Source organism: Gigantopelta aegis, chromosome 12, assembly GCF_016097555.1.
Source record: "Gigantopelta aegis isolate Gae_Host chromosome 12, Gae_host_genome, whole genome shotgun sequence".
NCBI lineage: Eukaryota > Metazoa > Mollusca > Gastropoda > Neomphalida > Peltospiridae > Gigantopelta > Gigantopelta aegis.
Genome location: NC_054710.1, coordinates 34994959 through 35016569, shown reverse-complemented (window position 1 = coordinate 35016569; position 21611 = coordinate 34994959). Strand labels below are relative to the sequence as shown.

Sequence of the window (21611 nt, the reverse complement as noted above, 5' to 3'; positions counted from 1 at the left end):
CGAATTACCGGGGCAGGGGATTGCAATTGTAACATCCTTGACACTTATCGTGCAGTGCGCGGTCAATGCATGTCTACAACTGGTGCATACAAAACTATTTCACCGTGCACGTCTTCTGAATCATGATTTTGTGAAAGGACAAAGTGAAGGATAGTGGTTGTTGAGATTCCCTTTTGACTACTATTTCTTTTAAAAGTCAGTGGTATATCAAATGCCGTGGCATGTGCTATCTTGTTTGCGGGATGGTGCATATAAACGATATCATGCTTCTAATGGGATAACAAACAAACATTTAGTGAGTTTCCCCTTTAAGACTATAGGTTAAAATTACCAAATGTTTGATATCGAATAGCTGGTGATTAACAAATCATTGTGTTCTATTGGTGTCGCTAAAAAATAACACTTTAAATTTAACCCTTTTGGCTAGATGGTTCATGCACTATTTTCTCGTTAGTGACCCAATGGGCTATTTGTCTTTCCAGCCTGTGCTCCACAACTGGTGTCACAAAGGCCGCGGTATGTACTATACTGCCTGTGGGATGGTGCATATAAAAGATTCCTTGCTGCTAATTGAAAAGAAGTGAAAGTGGCGACAACGGGTTTTCTCTCTCAATATATGTGTGGTCCTTAACCATATGTCTGATGCCATATAACCGTAAATAAAATGTTTTGAGTGCGTCGTTAAATAAAACAAATATTTCTTCTTCTTTCTCGTTAGTGTCCCATACATACACACACGTACACTTTTTCTGGGTCCACCCTGTGATGACTCTGTGTACATATGTTTACTTGAATAAAATGAAATAAGTTTATTTGATTAATTTTACTACGGAGGGGAATAATCGGATCTATCTCATATTTCAAGACTACGCCAGTTCATAAAAATAACGCCCATAACGCCGCAAACGTCGTTTTCTTACTTTAGTGCATATATGCATTACAGTTTTATTTATTTCTGAACCGATTTTTCAAAACAAAACACTAAAAATAGCATGTTGGCTGATAAGGACTTATAAAACGGTAGCTATGGTTATTCTTGTACATTTTCCTGTCTTATAATTAAAATATGTGTTGTTATTCATGTTTGTAATATAGACTGTCGAAGATAAATGATACTATATCAATATAGAACTATTTTGGTAATATTTTGTCAATAGTGAGGCAGCAAAAGTACAGTAAAGGGCAATAACTCGTGCAGCGATATATGGAAGGACTTAGTCTTTTTAGTATAATCAGGGTTTTATGTGTGGTGTTTTTAAAAGGTATTATTGTTGTTTTTAAATTAAGTTCTGGGACGATTTGGCTGAAATTTGGTAGTTAATTAGGTGACAGTATGTGCGTGTATTTGAAATGGGGGTGGGGGTGGTCCGGTAATTATTGATATGATTAGATGGCATAGGTAAGCCTGAATAATAAGTGGCAGTGTGTGCGTGCATGTAGGTTGTGGTGGTGGGTATTTATTGCTGTAATTAAACAAAATAAATATGTCTCAGTAATATACAGCTATTATAGCTTGGGAATCAGTCATTACCGCTTGCGGTTATATCTATATTTACTATTATTATGATTATGATTATGATTATGATTATGATTATTATTATTATTATTTGGGTGTGTATGATTTATATATTTCGGGGGAGGGGGTGGGAAGGTTTAGTAGGTTTTACTTGTTTCTCTTTGTTGGGTGGGTACAGTTTCTCTTTGTTTATTGCTGTCACGGGGATCCTATAATACCCGTAACTGAATAAAACATGATTATCCAAATATCTCTCCTAACTCTATATCTATTAGATCGCTCTGTATCGGGCAGTGTAATACCCGAGTGGCTCGGCTCTAGGTATAATCAGAGATAAGATCTTATATAAATATATATATGTAGCACGTTTAGGTCACTAGAAAACACAACAAAACACAATACACTTTGGAATTTGTATTAACACTACCCTGACAAATGTACTTGCCGCAGTAGTTAATTAACAACAACAATATAATAACAACCCAGAACTAATCACTTAATTAGTTAATCACTAGGTGTCTAGTTTACACAATATTCTAATCACTTCACGGTAATACAACACACACACGTATGATAATTGAGAAACGCTGCCAGGGGAACTTAATTAATAAATGAATTACAACTCTATTGCTAACTAGTTAATTTTTAATTAACCCTTAACTACTCATTCAGTAACCTTGTAATACAGAATTAATACTGGTACATATCACCATAAAAACAATAACCTACAGTTTACCTAGGTCCTCTAGGATGACCGGCTAAGCTTTATATTACCAAATACTCGTATAAAAATATTACAACAGAGAAGCTTACAATTTACTTCGTCAGATTACCGGATACACTGTCTAAAGAATATTGGTATAATACAGTATTAAAATATTTAAAGTCACATCAATCACATCAAGGTTATACAACAGAGCAGAAAAATATATTTACCACGTCCGGACTGAACTTATATAGATCGTTCAGTGGACGACGTCCGTTCCCCTGGATACTTCAAATGTTTCTTCCCGATATATCTAAAATCCTATCTATTTATTCAAAAATCTCAGAGACAGCGAATATCGCCTGGGGGCACAACGCGGTACCTCACCTATCATGTGATATTTCCACAACTCACAGAGACGGTATTTTCTTCTTAGATGGCCAGACTTACTGTCACCAGTTCGCCAGAAACCACGGTCGTAAAACCGCACTACCGGAGTTATTACGTAACTACTGGCCACATGGCCCCCACACCTAGTCTGGGTGTGTATTAGGGGGTACGGTCGCGCGGAGGTATTACGTAACCAAGCTGCACACGGCCCTCCAAAACAATTAACATCGCCACAGGCGAAAAGATAAGAGCATGTTCCGTCACAATTGCATTAGACATATGTTATGTTGAAATCTGGGTTGGGATCCCGAGTTCAATTCCTTGCATAGCTATCAAACATGATATAATCTTAATACACATTGAAATCGAACTAAAACGGATCAGTGACAAAGTTGAACAAATCAAGACTTAAGGAAATAAGGTAAATATATAGGTAATATACCTCGAAACTGGCATCAACATTTATAAAGCCATGAATCAAACTAATAACTCTCTCTCTCTCTCTCTCTCTCTCTCTCTCTCTCTCTCTCTCTCTCTCTCTCTCTCTCTCTCTCTCTCTATCTCTCTCTCTATATATATATATATATATATATATATATATATATATATATCTTTATGTGTCTGTCTGTATGTCTGTCCCCATGCATGCACTGTATCGTTAATTTGATTATGGACATTGGTTCACAATATCCCGCTGGTTTCATGGAAATGGTATACCTAAGTTGGGAGATCGTGCATATGTTGTTATTGGCCACCAGGTGAGAGGCTGAAGACAAACGATTCAGCAGATATCGACTTGTACAGCCCATTATCAATTACTAAAGGACCCAGCTAACAGTCAAATTGTATACATTATTTACTGCATCAGTAGTTTGATAGCTGGGCTGTGTGTCCAGGAGAAGGTGGTTGGACCTTAATTGGATATACGCAAACAAAGAAAGTGATCCTTATGTAGTAATGCACTGAACAGCAGACATGTTTCATATTAGGTAAAGCACCCGCTTGGTGTGCGACTGGTCTAGGATCCATCCCTGACTGGGGGGAGGCATTTGGACAATGTCTCGTTCCAGCCAGTGCACAACGACTGGTATATCAAAGGTCGAGGTATGTGATGTCATGACTGTGGGGTGGTGCATATAAAAGATTCCTTGCTACTGTAGCGGAACTGGATTTTAAATTATATAAGTGATGTAAGCGAAATAACTCTATTTGTATAAGTCTCAGGTCATTATGTTATTATTATGTTATTGTTAGGTAATTAAAGCTGGTTAGAGTAATTGACAAATTGTAATAATTTTAAGTTTAAAAATGGTGGTTATTAGTCGGGAAAATAATTAGGTTGGGTTTGGTCTTGATTTATTGTTTTTTAATTATTGGTTTTAAATTATTTATAGTCTAGACTCCTCTATTGAGTTATTGTGTTTAGGGTATATTAAGTTTATATTGGAGGCATTATTTTGACAAAAGTAAAAACATATACTCAACCAAAATAGCTGGCATAAATTTAGGAATATAAATTAACAATTACTCAAAACCACCTGCCTGTACATCCCTTGGATGGAAGAGCGACGTTAAGCACTCGACCAGACACTCCAACCTGGGGATTAACGGCGGGACGGTAGCGTGTGATTAATAACAACTAGATATGCCAATGCCATCCAGACCTAACCACGATAACCATATTATTCTACTGTAAATATGTTCATGTTCTGAAGCTCGTGATTGACAACTGGCATACACCACCCGCTAAGGACACATTAGTTGTTTTGTTTTTTTGTTGTTTTCTTTCTTTCTCACTAAGACAGGATCGAAGTCGCAGTAACGCAATTGGCTAATTAACCAGCCAATCAACATCGTTAGATAATCAACCAAGATAGGACACCATTAATTATCGCCTATTTTTGTAGAACTCTCATTGGTCCAATCCAGCCAATCACGGATCAAGGACCCCACTACACCTAACTGTAAATAAACTGCACGAATTTGTCTTTGCACCCGCACCATGTTTTTTTTTTTATTACTGATGCATTCAATCCTAGCTAACTAAGGTAAGTCAACTAGGGTTCCAGAAGCAAAGACATGCAAGAAAACCGATACCCAACTATCCAGATAGCCTGAAGACAAACCAAGTAAGCCTAGTAAAATCCTATATTTAGGGGGCGGGAATCAAAATTCTTCAAACTAAGTACCTAGATTGGTGCATATATGTATACAATTGCTACTTGTCACCGTTAGTTTCGTTTTATTGCATTGGTAATAAAGTTAAGTATGCCAAGCATTAGGCTTTTTAAACCAATACCTACACTATAAGGGTTTAACCCTTCAAATTAGATAGCTAGGCTAGTTTAATCCCCCTCCGTCATTGTATTCAATGCTATACAAGGACGGAGGGGGATGGGTGGTCATGAATGACCGTTGAACTCACTAGAATAGGGACTTAAGACAATAGGTACAACCGTAACACAAAACTAGGATTCACACACAGACTACACGCTCACTGCATCAGTACACAGGGTGCATTGACTAATGATAACAATGCACCCGCCCCCATTTAATGGTCCAGCACGTGCTCTAATAAGGAACCGGACAAAAGAATACCGTTCCGAGTACACAATTGCAATGCACCCGGGGGAAGCTGAACAAAAGAATATCGGCCTCCCCCACCCAAACCCCCAATACTTGCTGCTGGTAATAACTTAGTACTTGGTGATGCCTCGACCAGAAGCGGTCAGGCCCTTTATAAGGGCCCTATGGGCAACCTAGGGAGACACCACAGCATCGCAGAGGTCTAAAATTAACGAGCTACTTTCGATTCACTAATATCAAAACCTATATTAGCTCGGCCATTTACCTTTCGACCGACCATTCAAAATTGCGCCAAATTCCCTCGATCAAAATTGCGCATCCTTTTCTCTTTGGCATTTAACTGCTCCATTCAAATTCCATAGCACCACCACCACCCCCACCCGCTTGCTACCGATTTGATCGGGCTGCTGGTGCTCCATTGCACCTGCCAGTACGGGCGGTCCCTCCTCTCCCCTCCCCCCACCTTTCCTGTCATGGACAGGCGTTCGCTACAACAGCTTGTTCTGAATGTGCACGTAAAACCCTATGACATGACATGACATGGCATTATTTTCGAGTTGGCAGAGTTTAAGTACTCATTGCTACCCTCGTGTCTTCGGAGTTGGGTTAATGGGTTAAATATTTGGGGTTTATATTTAGTTATGGTACAGAATAACCTGAAACACATGTTTATTTTTGTTTAACTAATATAAAAGAATGATTTTAACTTTGTAAATAAATGATTGATTGAATTTAGAAATATCGTTGACTTGTTTTATTCTTAGTTGGCTATTAGTAAATATGCGAACTTGGGTTGATCTAACAAGATGGTGCAAGATATTAGATTAAATAATTACACCTCCTTTTACACTACTAATGGAAACATGTTGTGGGTTTCACTTCTCTAAAACTTTCAATAAAAAAACTATTGTTAAACGTCCAACAGCCGATGATTACGAAATCATTAACTTTTTACTAAAACACGTATCCATCTAGTGATATTTAGTTTTCATGGTATACCAGTTAAGACGACTTGTAACCGAGATTCGAGGCAACAGCAGAAACGCATTGGACCTCGGTGGCGCAGTGGTTAAGCCACCGGACTACAAGCTGGTTAGGTACAGGGTTCGCAGCCCAGTATCAGCAACAACCCAGAGAGAGTTCTTAAGGGTTGAATGGGTAGGTGTAAGACCGCTACGCCCTCGTCTCTCTCACTAACCACTAACCAACTAACAACTAACCCACTGTCCTGGACAGACTGGATATTAATATACCGGTCTGGGACGTAGCCAGAGAGGAAACAACGCCGAGGCAAACCCAGATCTGTACAATAAATAACAGTGTCTTTGAAAAAATAAAATAAATCTAGTCTCATGTTGGCTACGCTTATGTCCCTTTGCAGATCTGCGGGTATCCCATGCAAAAAGCGTAGTTTTATAAACACGGGTAAAACACACACATGCAAAATGCACCACGGGTGAGGTCTTGGTCAAGTGTTTCAGCGTTTTTACATAAACCAGTGTTAAACCTGGATTTTGATATAACCCGGTGTTACGAAACCCATACATATGAAATCGGAGCATGGTGTATTTCTGATTGCTCGTAAAATATTATAATTGCATGACACTAAGTAGAAGTCATATTAATGATGAGATGGCAGACGACCAATTAATTAATTATTAATACAAAACTAAATATATAAACTGTATTGTTACAAAGATGAAATTGTTGCACTGTGACTGCTGGATTGAAGTTTAACGTTTGTTTTGTTTAACGACACAACTAGAGCAATATTATGGCATTCAACAGAAGTCAAATTAATGATGAGACGGCAGACGGCAGACGCCAGATCACCAATTAATTAATTCTTAATGTAAATGTAAAACTAAATAAATATACTGTATTGTTACAAAGATGAAATTGTTGCACACTGACTGCTGGATTGGAGTTTAACGTTTGTTTTGTTTAACGACACAACTAGAGCACTATTATGGCATTCAGTAGAAGTCATGTTAATGAAGAGATGGCAGACATCAGATCACCAATTAATTAAGTCTTAATGTAAAACTAAATATATAAACTGTATTGTTACAAATATGAAACTGTTGCACTGTCACAGTTTGCTGAATTGAAGTATAAGTTTGGTTTGTTTAACGACACCACTAGAACACATCGATTTATTAATCACCGGCTACTGCATGTCTTACATTTGGTAATATTCACTCGTAGTCATCAGAGCATTTGTAGCAATGGGTCTTTTATATGCACTTCCCAACATACAGGAAAACACATACCACGGCCTATGACCAGTTGTGGTACACTGGTTGGAACGCGAAAAAACCCCAGTCAGTTGAATGGATCCACTAACATGGTTCGATCCTGCGACGCAAGCACCTGAGGCAAGCGCTAAACCAACTGAGCTAAATCTTTGCGGGACTGAAGTTCTGTGGGATGATGCTTATTAGTTTATCTGTATTGTAGTTGCTACGGCTATGACACAATTATATACATAAATATCTACATGCAGTGTAATCGCTCAGTTGCACCAGGAAGAATCCAGGTGAACGTCAGTTCGTACAGCCTCTATTAGACACATACCTATCTGCCTTTGATCTGCATGTGGGCTAAGCCGCCCGAACATCCACTAACTTACTTCTAGCTCGTTTACGCTCCAGTCGCTTGCAACAAAAGCCCTATGTTACTACAGCAGTCAATATAATTGTAACAAGATGGTGGGTGTACATAAATGTACATAAATACAATAAATAAATATTAATAAATACAAAAAATACACAAAATATCAGCCAGAGGATTTGAAAGTATTCATAATTAGATTACAAAATATAAAAAGTTTTCTAAGGACACCAGCTTTCTTAGAGTTGAATAATTTATAAAATGTATATACATTTGGTTTAGACTGGCAGAACGATTGTAAGTAACGCTTTCTTTCATTCTTAAAAAACAAACATGTAAATATATAATGAAACTCATCTCCGATATCGTAATTATTATACAATGGACATATTCTATTTTGTAGTGGTACATTTTCCCATCTGCCCGTTTCAATTGGACGATTATGGTTTTATAATCTAAAGCGTAATAATGGACACCAATGTTTTCTCTCTATAATTGTGATGTATGTCTCAATTCAACAGTATTTTTAAATAATTTATAATTTGAAGCTTTGGATGAGTTATCAATATAAGTATACCATGAATGTAAGTATTGATCCGTAAGCTTTGTATTAATATACGTTTTCAACATGGAAGCACTAGTAATAGCATTGCATTGTGATGTCGACTTGTTATTTTATTTGCCATTTATCGTGGACCCTTTTGTTTAGCTTCGAGCATAGTTACTGCAACGTTCACCACACCACTCGTGGCCTTAGTTTCTAATCATCACATTCAATTCAATTCATGTATTAACTTTGAACATGTACAGTGTTACATACAGACACATGTACATATACAAGAGATGGTATAATGGTATAATGAAAGGTGCCGACATAAAAAGGACACGGAGAATGTAAATGCTTGTGTATAAAAGTATGTAGATTCTCGTCTTTTAAACATTTTGAACAAATACTTCCCTAATTTACACAATTCTTTGACATTATAGGTAGTACTAAACCATATAACTTCCGGCTGGGTCAAAGTTCGAGGTGTAACCAACTTTTGATAGAGAAGTGAACACCAGAAGTCCTGTGATTGGTTATAAATGTGAGTGTGTTGGTTGTAAAAAGTAATAGTTTCATCTGGGTAAAAACAAATATGCACTTTTATTTCATCTAGTACCAATGTGTCGAGATGTGCTTGAAACATGTATGGGGTACCTGTAAAAAAAAAGTACTCGAATTTTGTGCGGAACTAGGGTAGTCATAGAGCGCTACCCGTTATCTCAGAAACAAGCAGCTTGACCCCCAATTTTTGTCTGATTCACTTTAAGTGTGAGGGGTGGTAGTATTTATATCCGTGGCGTTTATGTTGATTGATACGCTGCAGGTAGGAGTTTTAGCCACATATGTTACTATTGTCGTCTTTGGGATTTGATTTGGTAGTATACACACTATAAGTTGATAGTAATTCTGTTAATTTAAACATAGATGGATGGATTCTGTAATATTTCTTGATATATAAAACGCTAAAAAAGGACAACATAATATAGCATGAAAGTCGTCCTTACACAAAACACACAACCTTTTAGATCTACTTATGCTATGATAGCGACCAACTTCAATAGCTAAGCTATGTGATGATAATCTTATCTTTGTGATGCAATTTTTCTACAAACGTGGGATACAGTCTTTTAAAGAAAACGACTTGTTTGTTCTTCAACAATCTCAAACGGAGGCTGGCGGCAAGTAGGGTGGTAATTTATCTATCAAGTTACGTATCACTGCACCAGTCAGCGAAGCACACCGCACTGTTCTGACCTGGCTGTATTTGTATTGTCGATAATACGACTGATCTCTTGCGGTGACGTGACACACTATATGTGCGTACACTCTCACTATGTAGGGGCGGGACGTAGCCCAGTGGTACAGCGCTCGCTCGATGCGTGGTTGGTCTAGGATCGATCCCCGTCGGTGGGTCCATTGGGCTATTTCTCGTTCCAGCCAGTGCACCACAACTGGTATATCAAAGGCTGTGGTATGTACTATCCTGCCCGTGGGATGATGCATATAAAAGGTGTCTTGCTACTAATAGAATACTTGCTGCTGGTAATAACTTGGTACTTGGTGATGCCTCGACCAGAAGCGGTCAGGCCCTTTATAAGGGCCCGATGGGAACCTAGGGAGACACCACAGCATCGTAAAGTTCTAAAATTAACGAGCTACTCTCGATTCATTAATATCAAAACCTATATTAGCTCGGCCATTTACCTTTCGACCGACCGTTCAAAATTGCGCCAAAATATCCTCAACAAAATTGCGCACCACTTTCTCTTTGGCATTAACGGCTCCATTCAAATTCCATAGCACCACAACCACCCCCACCCGCCTGCTACCGATTCAATCGGGCTGCTGGTGCTCCCTTGCACCTGCCAGTGCAGGCGGTCCCTCCTTCCCCTACCCCCACCTTTCCTGTCATGGACAACAGCTTGCTCTGAATGTGCACGTAAAACCCTATGACATGACATGACATAATAGAAAATGTAGCGGGTTTTCTCTCTAAGAATATGTCAAAGATACCATATGTTTGACATCCAATAGCCGATGATTAATAATCAATGTGCTCTAGTGCTGTCGTTAAACAAAATAAAACAAACTATTCATATTAAGTCGTAAAATAATCCGGGTTTTTTTTTTTTTTTTTTTTTTTTTGGAGCATGCGAGTCATTTATTAACAAGAAGTTCGTTTTGTTTAACGACACCACTGGAACACATTGATTAATTGACCATCGGCTATTGGATGTCAAACATTTGGTAATTCTGACTCGTAATCATCAGAGGAAACCCGCTACATTTTTCCAAATGCAGAAAGGGATCTTTATATGCACTTTCCCACTGACGGGAAAGCACATGCCACGGCCTTTGTCCATTTGTGATGCACTGGTTGGCACGAGAGAGAAAAAAATCGGCTGAATGGATCCACAGACGTGGTTCGGTACTGCGACACAAGAACCTCAAGCGAGCACTCAACCGACTGAGCTAAATCCCGCCCCTTATTAACAAGTTAAAACTACATTCCCTGGAGTTTTTATTATTATTTAAGCAGATAGAACAGAAAATCCAATTACGTTTAGTGCATATGACGCCGCACTCCGCTTTGGTTTCACTACGCTGGCTTATCCAGGTCAAAAACAAAGCCATGATTTTGAAAGTGGAACACTTTTGACGGGCTCGTACCGATCTCGGTTTTCATTGACTTATCACAAGTATAGAATTCCCCAACAAGAGATCACGTGAAATTTCGCAATTTGTTTACAAATTTAACTGTCTTGATTGAGGGGTCGTCTCATATCTCCAAAACATATTTATATCCATAGAGGTATGGTACAACGCCTTTCCAGGGGTCGGTGAGTGGGGAATTTGCCTTGAAATGTTGACAGTGGCCAGCTGTTGGCATACGCGTTACATGTAAGGGGGTGTTATTAATTACGTAACGCTCTAGTGGTAGAGGAAGAGGGTACTGTGTTCGATTTACGTAACATTTTTCAAGACTATGTTATTTTTATTCATTACTTGGAACTAAAATGGTGTTTTTTTGGAAATGCGCTGTCAGTCTAGGATCGATCCTCATCGGCGGGTATACAAAAAGACCATGGTATGTGATATCCTGTCTGTGGGATGGTACATATAAACAATCCCTTGCTAAAAACAATGTAGCGGGTTTCCAAGGCGCGTGTGTAGGGATTTCAGCGGGGTTGGGGTTATAAACTGTGTTAAGCGAAGTTTATATGGGGCCATGCTCCCCCAAAAAATACATTTCAATTTGTTTAAGCTTGGGCAAGTAAGGGTTTCGACCTCCAATACCCTCCCCCTGCACATGCACCCGATTCCTCTCTAAGATTATATGTCAAAATTACCAAATGTTAGACATCTAACAGTAGATGGAAGGAAGGATAGGATATGTTTTATTTAACGACGCACTCAACACATTTTATTTACGGTTGTATGGGGTCGGATGAGTATTCAATCAATATGCTTTATCTTTGATGTCGTTAACCCCCCACCCCCCCCACCCCCCAAGTTTACCCTTTCCAAACGAAATAATATTTATTTGAATTTGTCGATTTTAACACGTAAAATTAAGAAGTGAAAACGTTCATTGTCTACTTTAGTATATTTTATTTTAAAAATATATACATTATTAATGTGTTACTAGTATACAAACTAAACTTTGAAAGTTCTACTAACACTTTATAAAATATCAATTCTGAAATAGGAAGGTACGACTGTCGATAATACGTTGTCGGAATCAAACCGGTTTTAACTACAGCGCAAGATTTATCTTTTAATTTTTTGAGACGAACCCTACAATTTGAAATCGGCAAAGGCACGTGTTAACTGAAACTGACAACAGGCTGTCGTTTGTGCTTTGCCGAGCTATGGCGGCACAGCCGACGAATCAAGCGTATACGTTTGACGATATCCGTTCATAGCAAACCCACACGACTTTTTTTAAAATGCATTTGAGCTTGTATTTCACATTTATACATGATGCTATAATATGGCAACCAGATAATGTAACTTTAACGGAACCTGTAGTTACTTGTGCAATTCCACGGTGTCTGACGTACATTTCAGACACTTCAGCAAAGCATTGCATAAATGTACAACAAGTTCCAAAACATTATATTGTTATACGTTGTAAAAAAAAAAAACTAGGACACTATTGTCATATATATTTCATTTCAACTTAATTTTCCTTATATATCCAATTAAGGTTCAAACACGCTGTCCTGGGCGGCACATACCTTAGCTATGTGGGCTGTCTGTCCAGGACAGTGAGTTAGTTGGTTATTGGTTAGTGTGAGAGAACAGGGTGTAGTGGCCTTACACCTACCCATTGAACACTTAAGACCTCGCTAAGTTGGAGCCGGTTCCGGGATGCGAACACTGTACCTACCAGCCTGTAGTCCGATGGCTTAACCACTGCGCTACTGAGGCCGGTTGTCATCTATAAATATTTCCCCCCATCCTTATGTTACGCTAGGTGTTCAGTGAAAAAATGTGCATGGTTTCGGACGTGTGCACACAAACTGCAATGTTCACCCACAGATGGTTATGTCTAAATCTCTGTGAGGGGTGACCGGCCTCGGTGGCGTCGTGGTTAGGCCATCGGTCTACAGGCTGGTAGGTACTTGGTTCGGATCCCAGTCGAGGCATGGGATGTTTCATTCAGATACCGACTCCAAACCCTGAGTGAGTGCTCCGTAAGGCTCAATGGGTAGGTGTAAACCGCTTACACCGATCAGTGATCCATAACTGGTTCAACAAAGGCCATGGTTTGTGCTATCCTGCCTGTGGGAGGAGCAAATAAAAGATCCCTTGCTGCTAATCGGAAAGAGTAGCCCATGTAGTGGCGACAGCGGGTTTCCTCTCAAAATCTGTGTGGTCCTTAACCATATGTCTGACGCCATATAACCGTAAATAAAATGTGTTGAGTGCGTCGTTAAATAAAACATTTCTTTCATTTCTTTCTGTGACAGGTGAGGGCATATTATAGATATATCCTTATATTACTGTAATTTCAAACAAAATCATTGATCAGCGGACAAAATTCCGATCCACGGGCCATAAAGTGAATAGGTTTATGAATCACTATGACGTTTTCGTTTTTCCGTGTTAGGTCGAATTAATCATGTTTTATATCCATTAAACATATTTAATTTGAAACTTTTCTATAATGCAACAAAGAGACCATTAGTTGCGTTGCTTAAAGTGACATCCAGCAGACACACAAGTACATACATTCATTACTAAAACGGAGTTTTAAATACATTGGAACTAAAGGAAACAATGACTTTTTAAAACATTTACTTACTATTTATTTTACAGTTGTATACAGAATCTAAAAATCATTACATCTCATTAATTTTTGCACATATAGTAATATAATATAATTAATATAAGATAATAAAAATGTACTGTCACTGATCAAACGTGTTTACAGTCAGAGCTTGACATACCCCATACATAGATACAAATTCATATAAATTCCACCATAAATGGTTTGAGAACTTTTGTTTTAAAGACAGATTCATTTGAGTGATCCACGATATTCTAAAAAAAAACCCACAAACAGTACAAATAACATGATTTTCCATTCAAAAAAATTAAAATAATAATTCCATTGTGGGTTTGGGTAGGACCCGTTTAAATTGATAATTGTGGTGCACGTCTGAAGTAAGTGTTACGTGTACTTTATGTTACCGGGCCCATGTAGATCCGAACGCCCACTCCATTAAATCGGGTCATGCACGAAAAAATACGCACACTAACAGAAACACACGTAGACCGAATAGAAGATTATATTTGCACTCGGATCACCATACGGCGGATCATAGATGTTAAATTCAGCTGCAGTAAACAAGAGGGAATAACAGGTATACTCTACCGGCTACCCACAAATAATTTTGAAACAAAAATATTATTGGTAGTAAATCTTAAGGCAGAGCTTAATTTTATTTGTAGAATGCAGGAAATTGAATTTCAGGACAGTTTTCAAAAGTTTACGGGGAAGCATACCCGTAACCCCCTAGAAACATTACTTTACGCGCTCGATCTCTCAGCCCCCCTCACCCCCAGTGTCTACTTTGTCCCTGCGCGTGCTGTAACCTCACCGTGGTGCAGGGGTGTAACATTCTCTTTGAGAATGGCCAATACAGCACAAATCCCCATGTTTTCTTCGAGATACAATTGAAATTTTGAGTAAAATTTCGTATCTGTCTGTGATGTTTGTATTTTTGAACAGTTCTTTACACTGTTTTTATTAAAATCTTGAAGTTTTATATTGATGTTGATCATCACTTTATTTGTTTGCATTACCATAGTCTTACACCCAATAGCCGATGTATGTTTCGTCGTGCTGGGGTGTCGTTAAACATTCATTCATCGATTCATTCATCTGTTACCGCCGTGCCTGTAATGGTTACATAGCATTCATCTGTTACCGCCGTGCCTGTAATGGTTACATAGCACTCAAAGGAAACCTGCTACACCTGTTAAATTGTCTTTTGTTTAACGACACCACTAGAACGCAATAATCAATTAATTAATTGGATGTCAAACCTTTGTTAATTCTGACACAGTGTCATCACAAACAGTAAGGGGTCGTTTATAAAGTTAAATGTAGTTTTGTTTAAAGACACCACTAGAGCAAACTGACTAATCACCAGCTATTCCATGTTACACGTTTGGTCATTCTAACAACCTACATTTGTTTAATATGCACTTTTGTAGAGACATGACAGCACATTCCACGACTTTTGATATACCAGTCCTTGAGGCAGGAACAAACAAATCAGAGAATTGATCCACTATGTGGATTTGATCCTTCCACCCAATCACCCCAGGCGAGCGCTCTACCCAATGACAGATCTATTATTGATATGCAGATGACATGACAACACATACCACGGCTTTTGACTACAAAGGTAGTCCGTTGGTCGACCATCGATTTTAGGGTCTGTCGAGTATGGTACTAGTTAAAAAACAGAAGCACACTGAAACTGAATCGAATGCGAACTACAGATCTGGCAGCAGAAGACAGAACAATGCTCTATATTTTGACAGCGCCAGACTCAGTTTATATGTTCGTTGTTGTTTTTTTGTTTTTTTGTTGTCGTGTTTTTTTGGGGGGTCGTTCTAAAGATAAAGCTCAAAACGTATTGCAGACATTACGTGTATATTTGAAGGGGAAATGTCACTATTCGGTCAACATGTAAAAATCATTACACCTTCTTGAAATATTCACATATTATAGATATATCCTTATATTATATACTTAGCAATAAAATATATAGATCTACGGAAATCATAAAAGTCATATCCGGTGAAAAGTCATATTTCACTGTACTTTAGCTACAGTGAAAATATAGAAATCGTATTTACTTTTTTTGTAAAAGTGCATGATTAATGTATCTCCCTTTGGCTCGTATCTTCGTATTTAAAGTTGATGATTACCAATGCATCTGATCGTATTTGAAAAATAAAACATGCACTTTAAACAACTGTCCCTATAAAAAAGGGATACGAAGTGCAACTACGATAACATATCGAAAACGAATTGAATACGAAGCTAAATAATGATGACACAATATAGTGCCATCGAGTGTAAGTGTAAACATTTAACGGCGTTCGGATCACTTTGTCAGGTATGTTTGCACCGCAGTATTGTTAAATAAATGTTAATAAAGATAACTTTTATTCACATTTCTTTTTAAAAGTCTATGGTAAAGTACATTTTCTGGCAAAGTTCCATAGAAAGAATTATATCATGACGTTATGTGTTTTCGATAGGATAAGCGAAATATATTACCAAAAAGCGAAACATATTTCCAAAAAGTAGGAAATATGTATATAATAAATAGACCATTTCATGGTGTTTTTTCCGAATACGGTTCGCAATTCGTGAAAATATAGTTTTCACACATCACTCGTTGACATAAAAATCGTATTCGAAAACCCCCGCCATGAAATAGCCCCTCTCTCTCTCTATATCTCTCTCTCTATATATCTCTCTCTCCCTCTCTCCCTCTCTCTCTCTCTCTCTCTCTCTCTCTCTCTCTCTCTCTCTCTCTCTCTCTCTCTATATATATATATATATATATATATTACTGGAATGTCACCAGACATAATTTTGATCCACGGACCATAAAGTGAATAGGTGTATGAATCACTATGACGTTTCCTTTTTTCCGTGTTAGGTCGAATTAATCATGTTTTATATCCATTAAGCGTATTTAAGACTTTTCTATAATGCAACAAAGAGAACATTACTTGTGTTGCTTAAAATGGCATCCACACAAGTACATATATTCATTACTAAAATGGAGTTTTAAATACACTGGAACTAAAGGAAAAAATTGACTTTTTAAAACATTTACTGACTGTTTACTTTACAATTGCATACAGAATCTAAAAGTCATTACATCTTTTTAATGTTTGTACATATAGTAATGCTGGATGAGTAAATCAATATTGGATAATAAAATGAACTGTCACTAATGAAACTTTTTTACAGTCAGAGCTTGAAACTGCCCAATCTGACAACCTACATTTATTTAATATGCACATTTGTACAGACATGACAGCACATACCACGACTTTTGATAAATTATTCCTGGTGCACAGTTTGAGGCAGGGGGAAAACCCATTCAGAAAATGTATCCACTATGGGGGTGTGATCCTTCCACCCAATCACCCCAGACGAGCGCTCTACCCAATGCCAGATCGTTCCCCGATATACAGATGACATGACAACACATACCACGACTTTTGTTATACCAGTCCTGGGGCACAGCTTGAGGCAGGCGAAAAATCCAATCAGATAATCGATCCACAATGGGATTCGATCTTTCCATCCAGTCACCTCAGGCAAGCGCTCTACCCCCATGTCAGATCTTTCCCTGTAATACAGATTGGTTAAAGGGACAGACCCTAGTTTCAACCCGTGAAGATTAACACCAAGTTCGGTTAATCTACACACCTGTAATACATCTGGATAAAGTTACAATTGAGTGAAACAAGAGTCTGTGACTTTGAAATGGTGAAATACCGTCTGAAAATGGATTAAAATTCGACTCCATAACTGTTACTTCTCAGACGCACGTGCGTTTTTAAAAAAATATGAGAAATGCATTTTGTGCTATTGAAAACACAAGGATGACCAAAAACAATTCGAATGTATGGAAATTGATAATCTAAACAATAAAATCAAAGTAACGTTTGATTTCAGTTATCAAAAATGGCTCTAATAGTAAAAGAATATGCCTTAGTGTTTAAAAACTAGGGTCTGTCCCTTTAAGTTTTGTAACAGTTGGTTTCATACCTAAGTATGACTAAACAATTCCACCCGCTGTTTCTACAGTGCAATAAGGTCTCATAAATATTACTCTTTTCATAACAGATTTAAGTAAGCTCGTATATTAAATCAGGGTTGAAAATTAGCATAGAAGCGCAATGAAACTGAATCGAATGCGAACTGCAGATCTGGCAGCAGAAGACAGAACGATGCTCTATATTTTGACAGCGCCAGACTCAGTTTATATCGCTTTGGGGCGGGTCGTTCTACAAATAAAGCTCAAAACGTATTGCAGACGCTGCGTGTATTTTTTAAGGGGAAATGATACTATTCGGTCAAAATTTAAAAGTCATTACACCTTCATAAAATTTCCACATATTATAGATATATCCTTATATTACTGGAATGTCAAAAAAAATCATAGGTCACTGGACAAAATTTTGATCAGGTACCATAAAGTGAATAGGTATATGATGTGTCATTTAGTAGGTGTGTAGTCGAATTAATCATTTGTATATCCAATAAGCATATTTAATTTTAAAACCTTTTCTATGAAGCAACAAAAATAACATTAGTTGTATTGCTTAAAATGACACCCAGTAGACACGCAAGTACATATCTTCAATACTAAGTTTTAAATACATTGGAACTAAAGGAAAAGGTGACTTTTTAACACATTTACTGACTATTTACTTTACAACTGTATACAGAATCAAACGTTTATTATATCTTTTTTTTATTGTTTACATATATAGTAATAGTGGATGAGAAATCAATATAAGATAATAAAAAGGTACTGTCACCTTTGAAACACTTTTACAGTCAGAGCGTGAAATACCCCATACATGGTTACAAATTCATAAAAATTACATCATAAATCTTTTGAGCACTTTTGTTTTAAAAACAGTTTCATTTGACTGATCAACGATGTTCTTAAAAACAAAAACAGTACAAAAAACATTATTTTCCATTAATAAAAAAAAATCCATTGTGGGTTTGGGTGGGACTGTGCTCGGGTGGAGAAGGGGTGGGGGGGGGGGATGGGTGAGGGAAATTATTCCCAAATATCTGTATCTACTGAAACTGATGCCATGAAATGACCTGCTTGACAAACATGACGAACTAGTCAAACAAATTGCATTAGGATACGTGATAGTTTATTGAATAAGAAGACAAAATGAGTACTGTGATTGCCGTCCATTTTAGGACTAACGTGGAAGTATCCTTAAATCATACAATGTTTTGTAGAATGTTATTTAATTTCAATGAACATCATCTGTTTTTGCCAAAACTGTTTTCTTTTTTCCCTACGTTGACAGAAACAAAAATTATATATGAGAAAACATGTTTTGGAAACTAAAAGCAGACTATGGCTATTAACCTATATATAGACGGACGGTATTTTGTTACGTCACTGTGTATGTTTCAGCGCTAAACCTATACCTAGTGACATCACGCCACTGTCGTTATGCTAGTTAACGTGTCTACTGCAGCCAAATATAGTGGTGCTGAGTGTGATAGTATCATTTCCCCTTAAAATCTGGAAGTCTTCTGCTTGTGAGAATGGGCTGGATATCCCATAATTATCTAGTAGACCTACTGTTTGACCAATGTTATGGTAAAAATGAATCATATTTAATCAGCTTATATTATTCTGGAAGAAAATTAAAATCCATCTTGTAGTTTTAGCTCATACTAACGTGAGCGCGTGAGCACACAAATATAACAATGGAATTTTCCATTACTACAGGGATTATTCCAAGGGTCAGTCAACTGATTGTCGTTGTCGGTATTATTTTAAGTTTAAGCGATTTGCATGAAATAAGAACAGACCAGATCTAAAGTATCGACACCAAGACTTACAGAATGACATAAACGTCAAAAGAAGACCGAAATAAACAACACGTACGCATCTATGCGTTGTAATATGATAATAAAGTACTTTGTATATTTTGGCAAAATATTTGTTTTTATTTGTTTGACACATTTATTTTTCTTTCGATATTTATTTCATTAGTAATATATTACTGTAACATTTACAATTTCCAAATTAAACACACGCAAACACTTAAACCGTATTACGTTTTACTGAGGCAGAAACTATTAATTTTGAGACTATTGTCCGTTTCCGTCAAAAAGCAACCAATCAATTTGCATGTAACTTCATAATCAGTAAAGATAAAATAAAAATTCATATTAAAACATATTAATATATTACGTTTTAGATCTATACCATCTCAAAAAACGTTATTATTATTTTTTTTTTTTTTTTTTATTATTTTTTTTTTTTTTTGGCTGAGGGAAGGGGAAAAGTCCAGGGTAGATTAAAAAGAAAAGTCTTTACATATTACCATCAAAATGCATAGTTTAAGTTAGCCCGAGTACTCTGGCTGTAAGAGGACTAGACAGACATTGGGACGTTTATTTAGCTGTCCAAATGTCCGTCTTACCCTCTTACAGTCAGAGTACTCGGGCTAAGGTTAAGAATCTTTTTTATGGAATTGCCCAGAAGGCAACCACTGACTTGGCATGTAACTTCATCATGAATAAAGATAAAAACATCATATTAAAACATATTAATTGATTACATGTTAAACCAATACTATCTCAAAAAGCTCTCTCTCTCTCTCTCTCTTCTCTCTCTCTCTCTCTCTCTCTCTCTCTCTCTCTCTCTCTCTCTCTCTCTCTCTCTTTTTTTTTTTGGGGGGGAGGGGGTGTTCAGGGTGGATTAAAAAGAAAATGATTTACAAATTACCATCAAACCGCACGTGTTCAATCTTCTTTTATGAAACGGTTTTATGGCAGTTGATAGAACATCCAAGGTAATCTGAACAACAAAACCGTAATACATGTCCAGGGCCGTATCTCTGCACAATGCAAAGTAGAATCTAGTGCCACGTCTATAGGAGGACAGCCACTCTGGATTCAATCATTTACTGGAGAGTCCTTACCTCTTGTATCGCCACAAACAGGACTGCCACTCACAGACTAGTTTACTAAAGAAAGAAAGAGATGTTTTATTTAACGACGCACTCAACACATTTTATGTACGGTTATATGGCGTCAGACATATGGTTAAGGACCACACAGATTTTGAGAGGAAACCCACTGTCGCCACTATATGGGCTACTCTTCCGATTGGCAGCAAGGGATCTTTTATTTGCGCTTCCCACAGGCAGGATAGCACAAACCATGGCCTTTGTTGGACCAGTTATGAATCACTGGTCGCTGCAAGTGGTTTACACCTACCCATTGAGCCTTGCGGAGCACTCACTTAGGGTTTGGAGTCGGTATCTGGATTAAAAATCCCATCCCTCGACAGGGATCCGAACCCAGTACCTACCAGCCTGTAGACCGATGGCCTTCCACGACGCCACCGAGGCCGGTAGTTTACTAAAGAATGCGCAGTCTTACCTTTAGTTGGTATCTCTGTACTGTATTATATTTTACATCAGAGACTACGCCAGTCAAGCTGCATACCTTGGCTGTTCTAGCATTTTGTCTCAACCCCTGTATTAGAAATGAAATTTAATCCGTATAGAGACATTTATATTTATACTGGGTTTGTATTTCGTAAACATATGTGATTTGATTTGGTATGTGTTTAAACTTTAATGACATGTTTAATGACAACTTTATTCATTATGAAGTTACATGCCAATTCATGGGTTTCCTTTTCATACAAATGGATTATATACGGTGAGCACACGGTTAGTATTCAACCAAGAGCATTCTAGTTTTGAATTTGGCTGTGTAGTTACATTCCAATGTCATACTTGGAGAGCTAGTTGAATTTGAGTAGGGCCAGTAAGATTTTTCTTCCACTGGCTCTGCTTCGAGACCATGTTTTTCATATTAGTTTTCTAACCTGTTAAATATGCCTTGGTGACCGGTTATATATTAGCAGACAACGTCACAAACTGATGTCGCCATCATGTAGGAGGTAATTATTACCATAATA

At 37.6% G+C, this 21611-nt stretch overlaps 1 protein-coding gene across 1 annotated transcript in view; it reads left to right on the top strand.

The window, feature by feature from the left end:
• LOC121386847 overlaps window positions 1-539 on the top strand; it is a 10841-nt gene extending 10302 nt beyond the window's left edge. The window contains exon 2 of the mRNA XM_041517867.1: window positions 1-539. This exon is cut by the window's left edge and continues 726 nt beyond it. Coding sequence (XP_041373801.1) covers window positions 1-154 — 154 coding nt within the window. The 3' untranslated portion in view covers window positions 155-539.
• The last annotated feature ends 21072 nt before the right edge of the window (window positions 540-21611 follow it).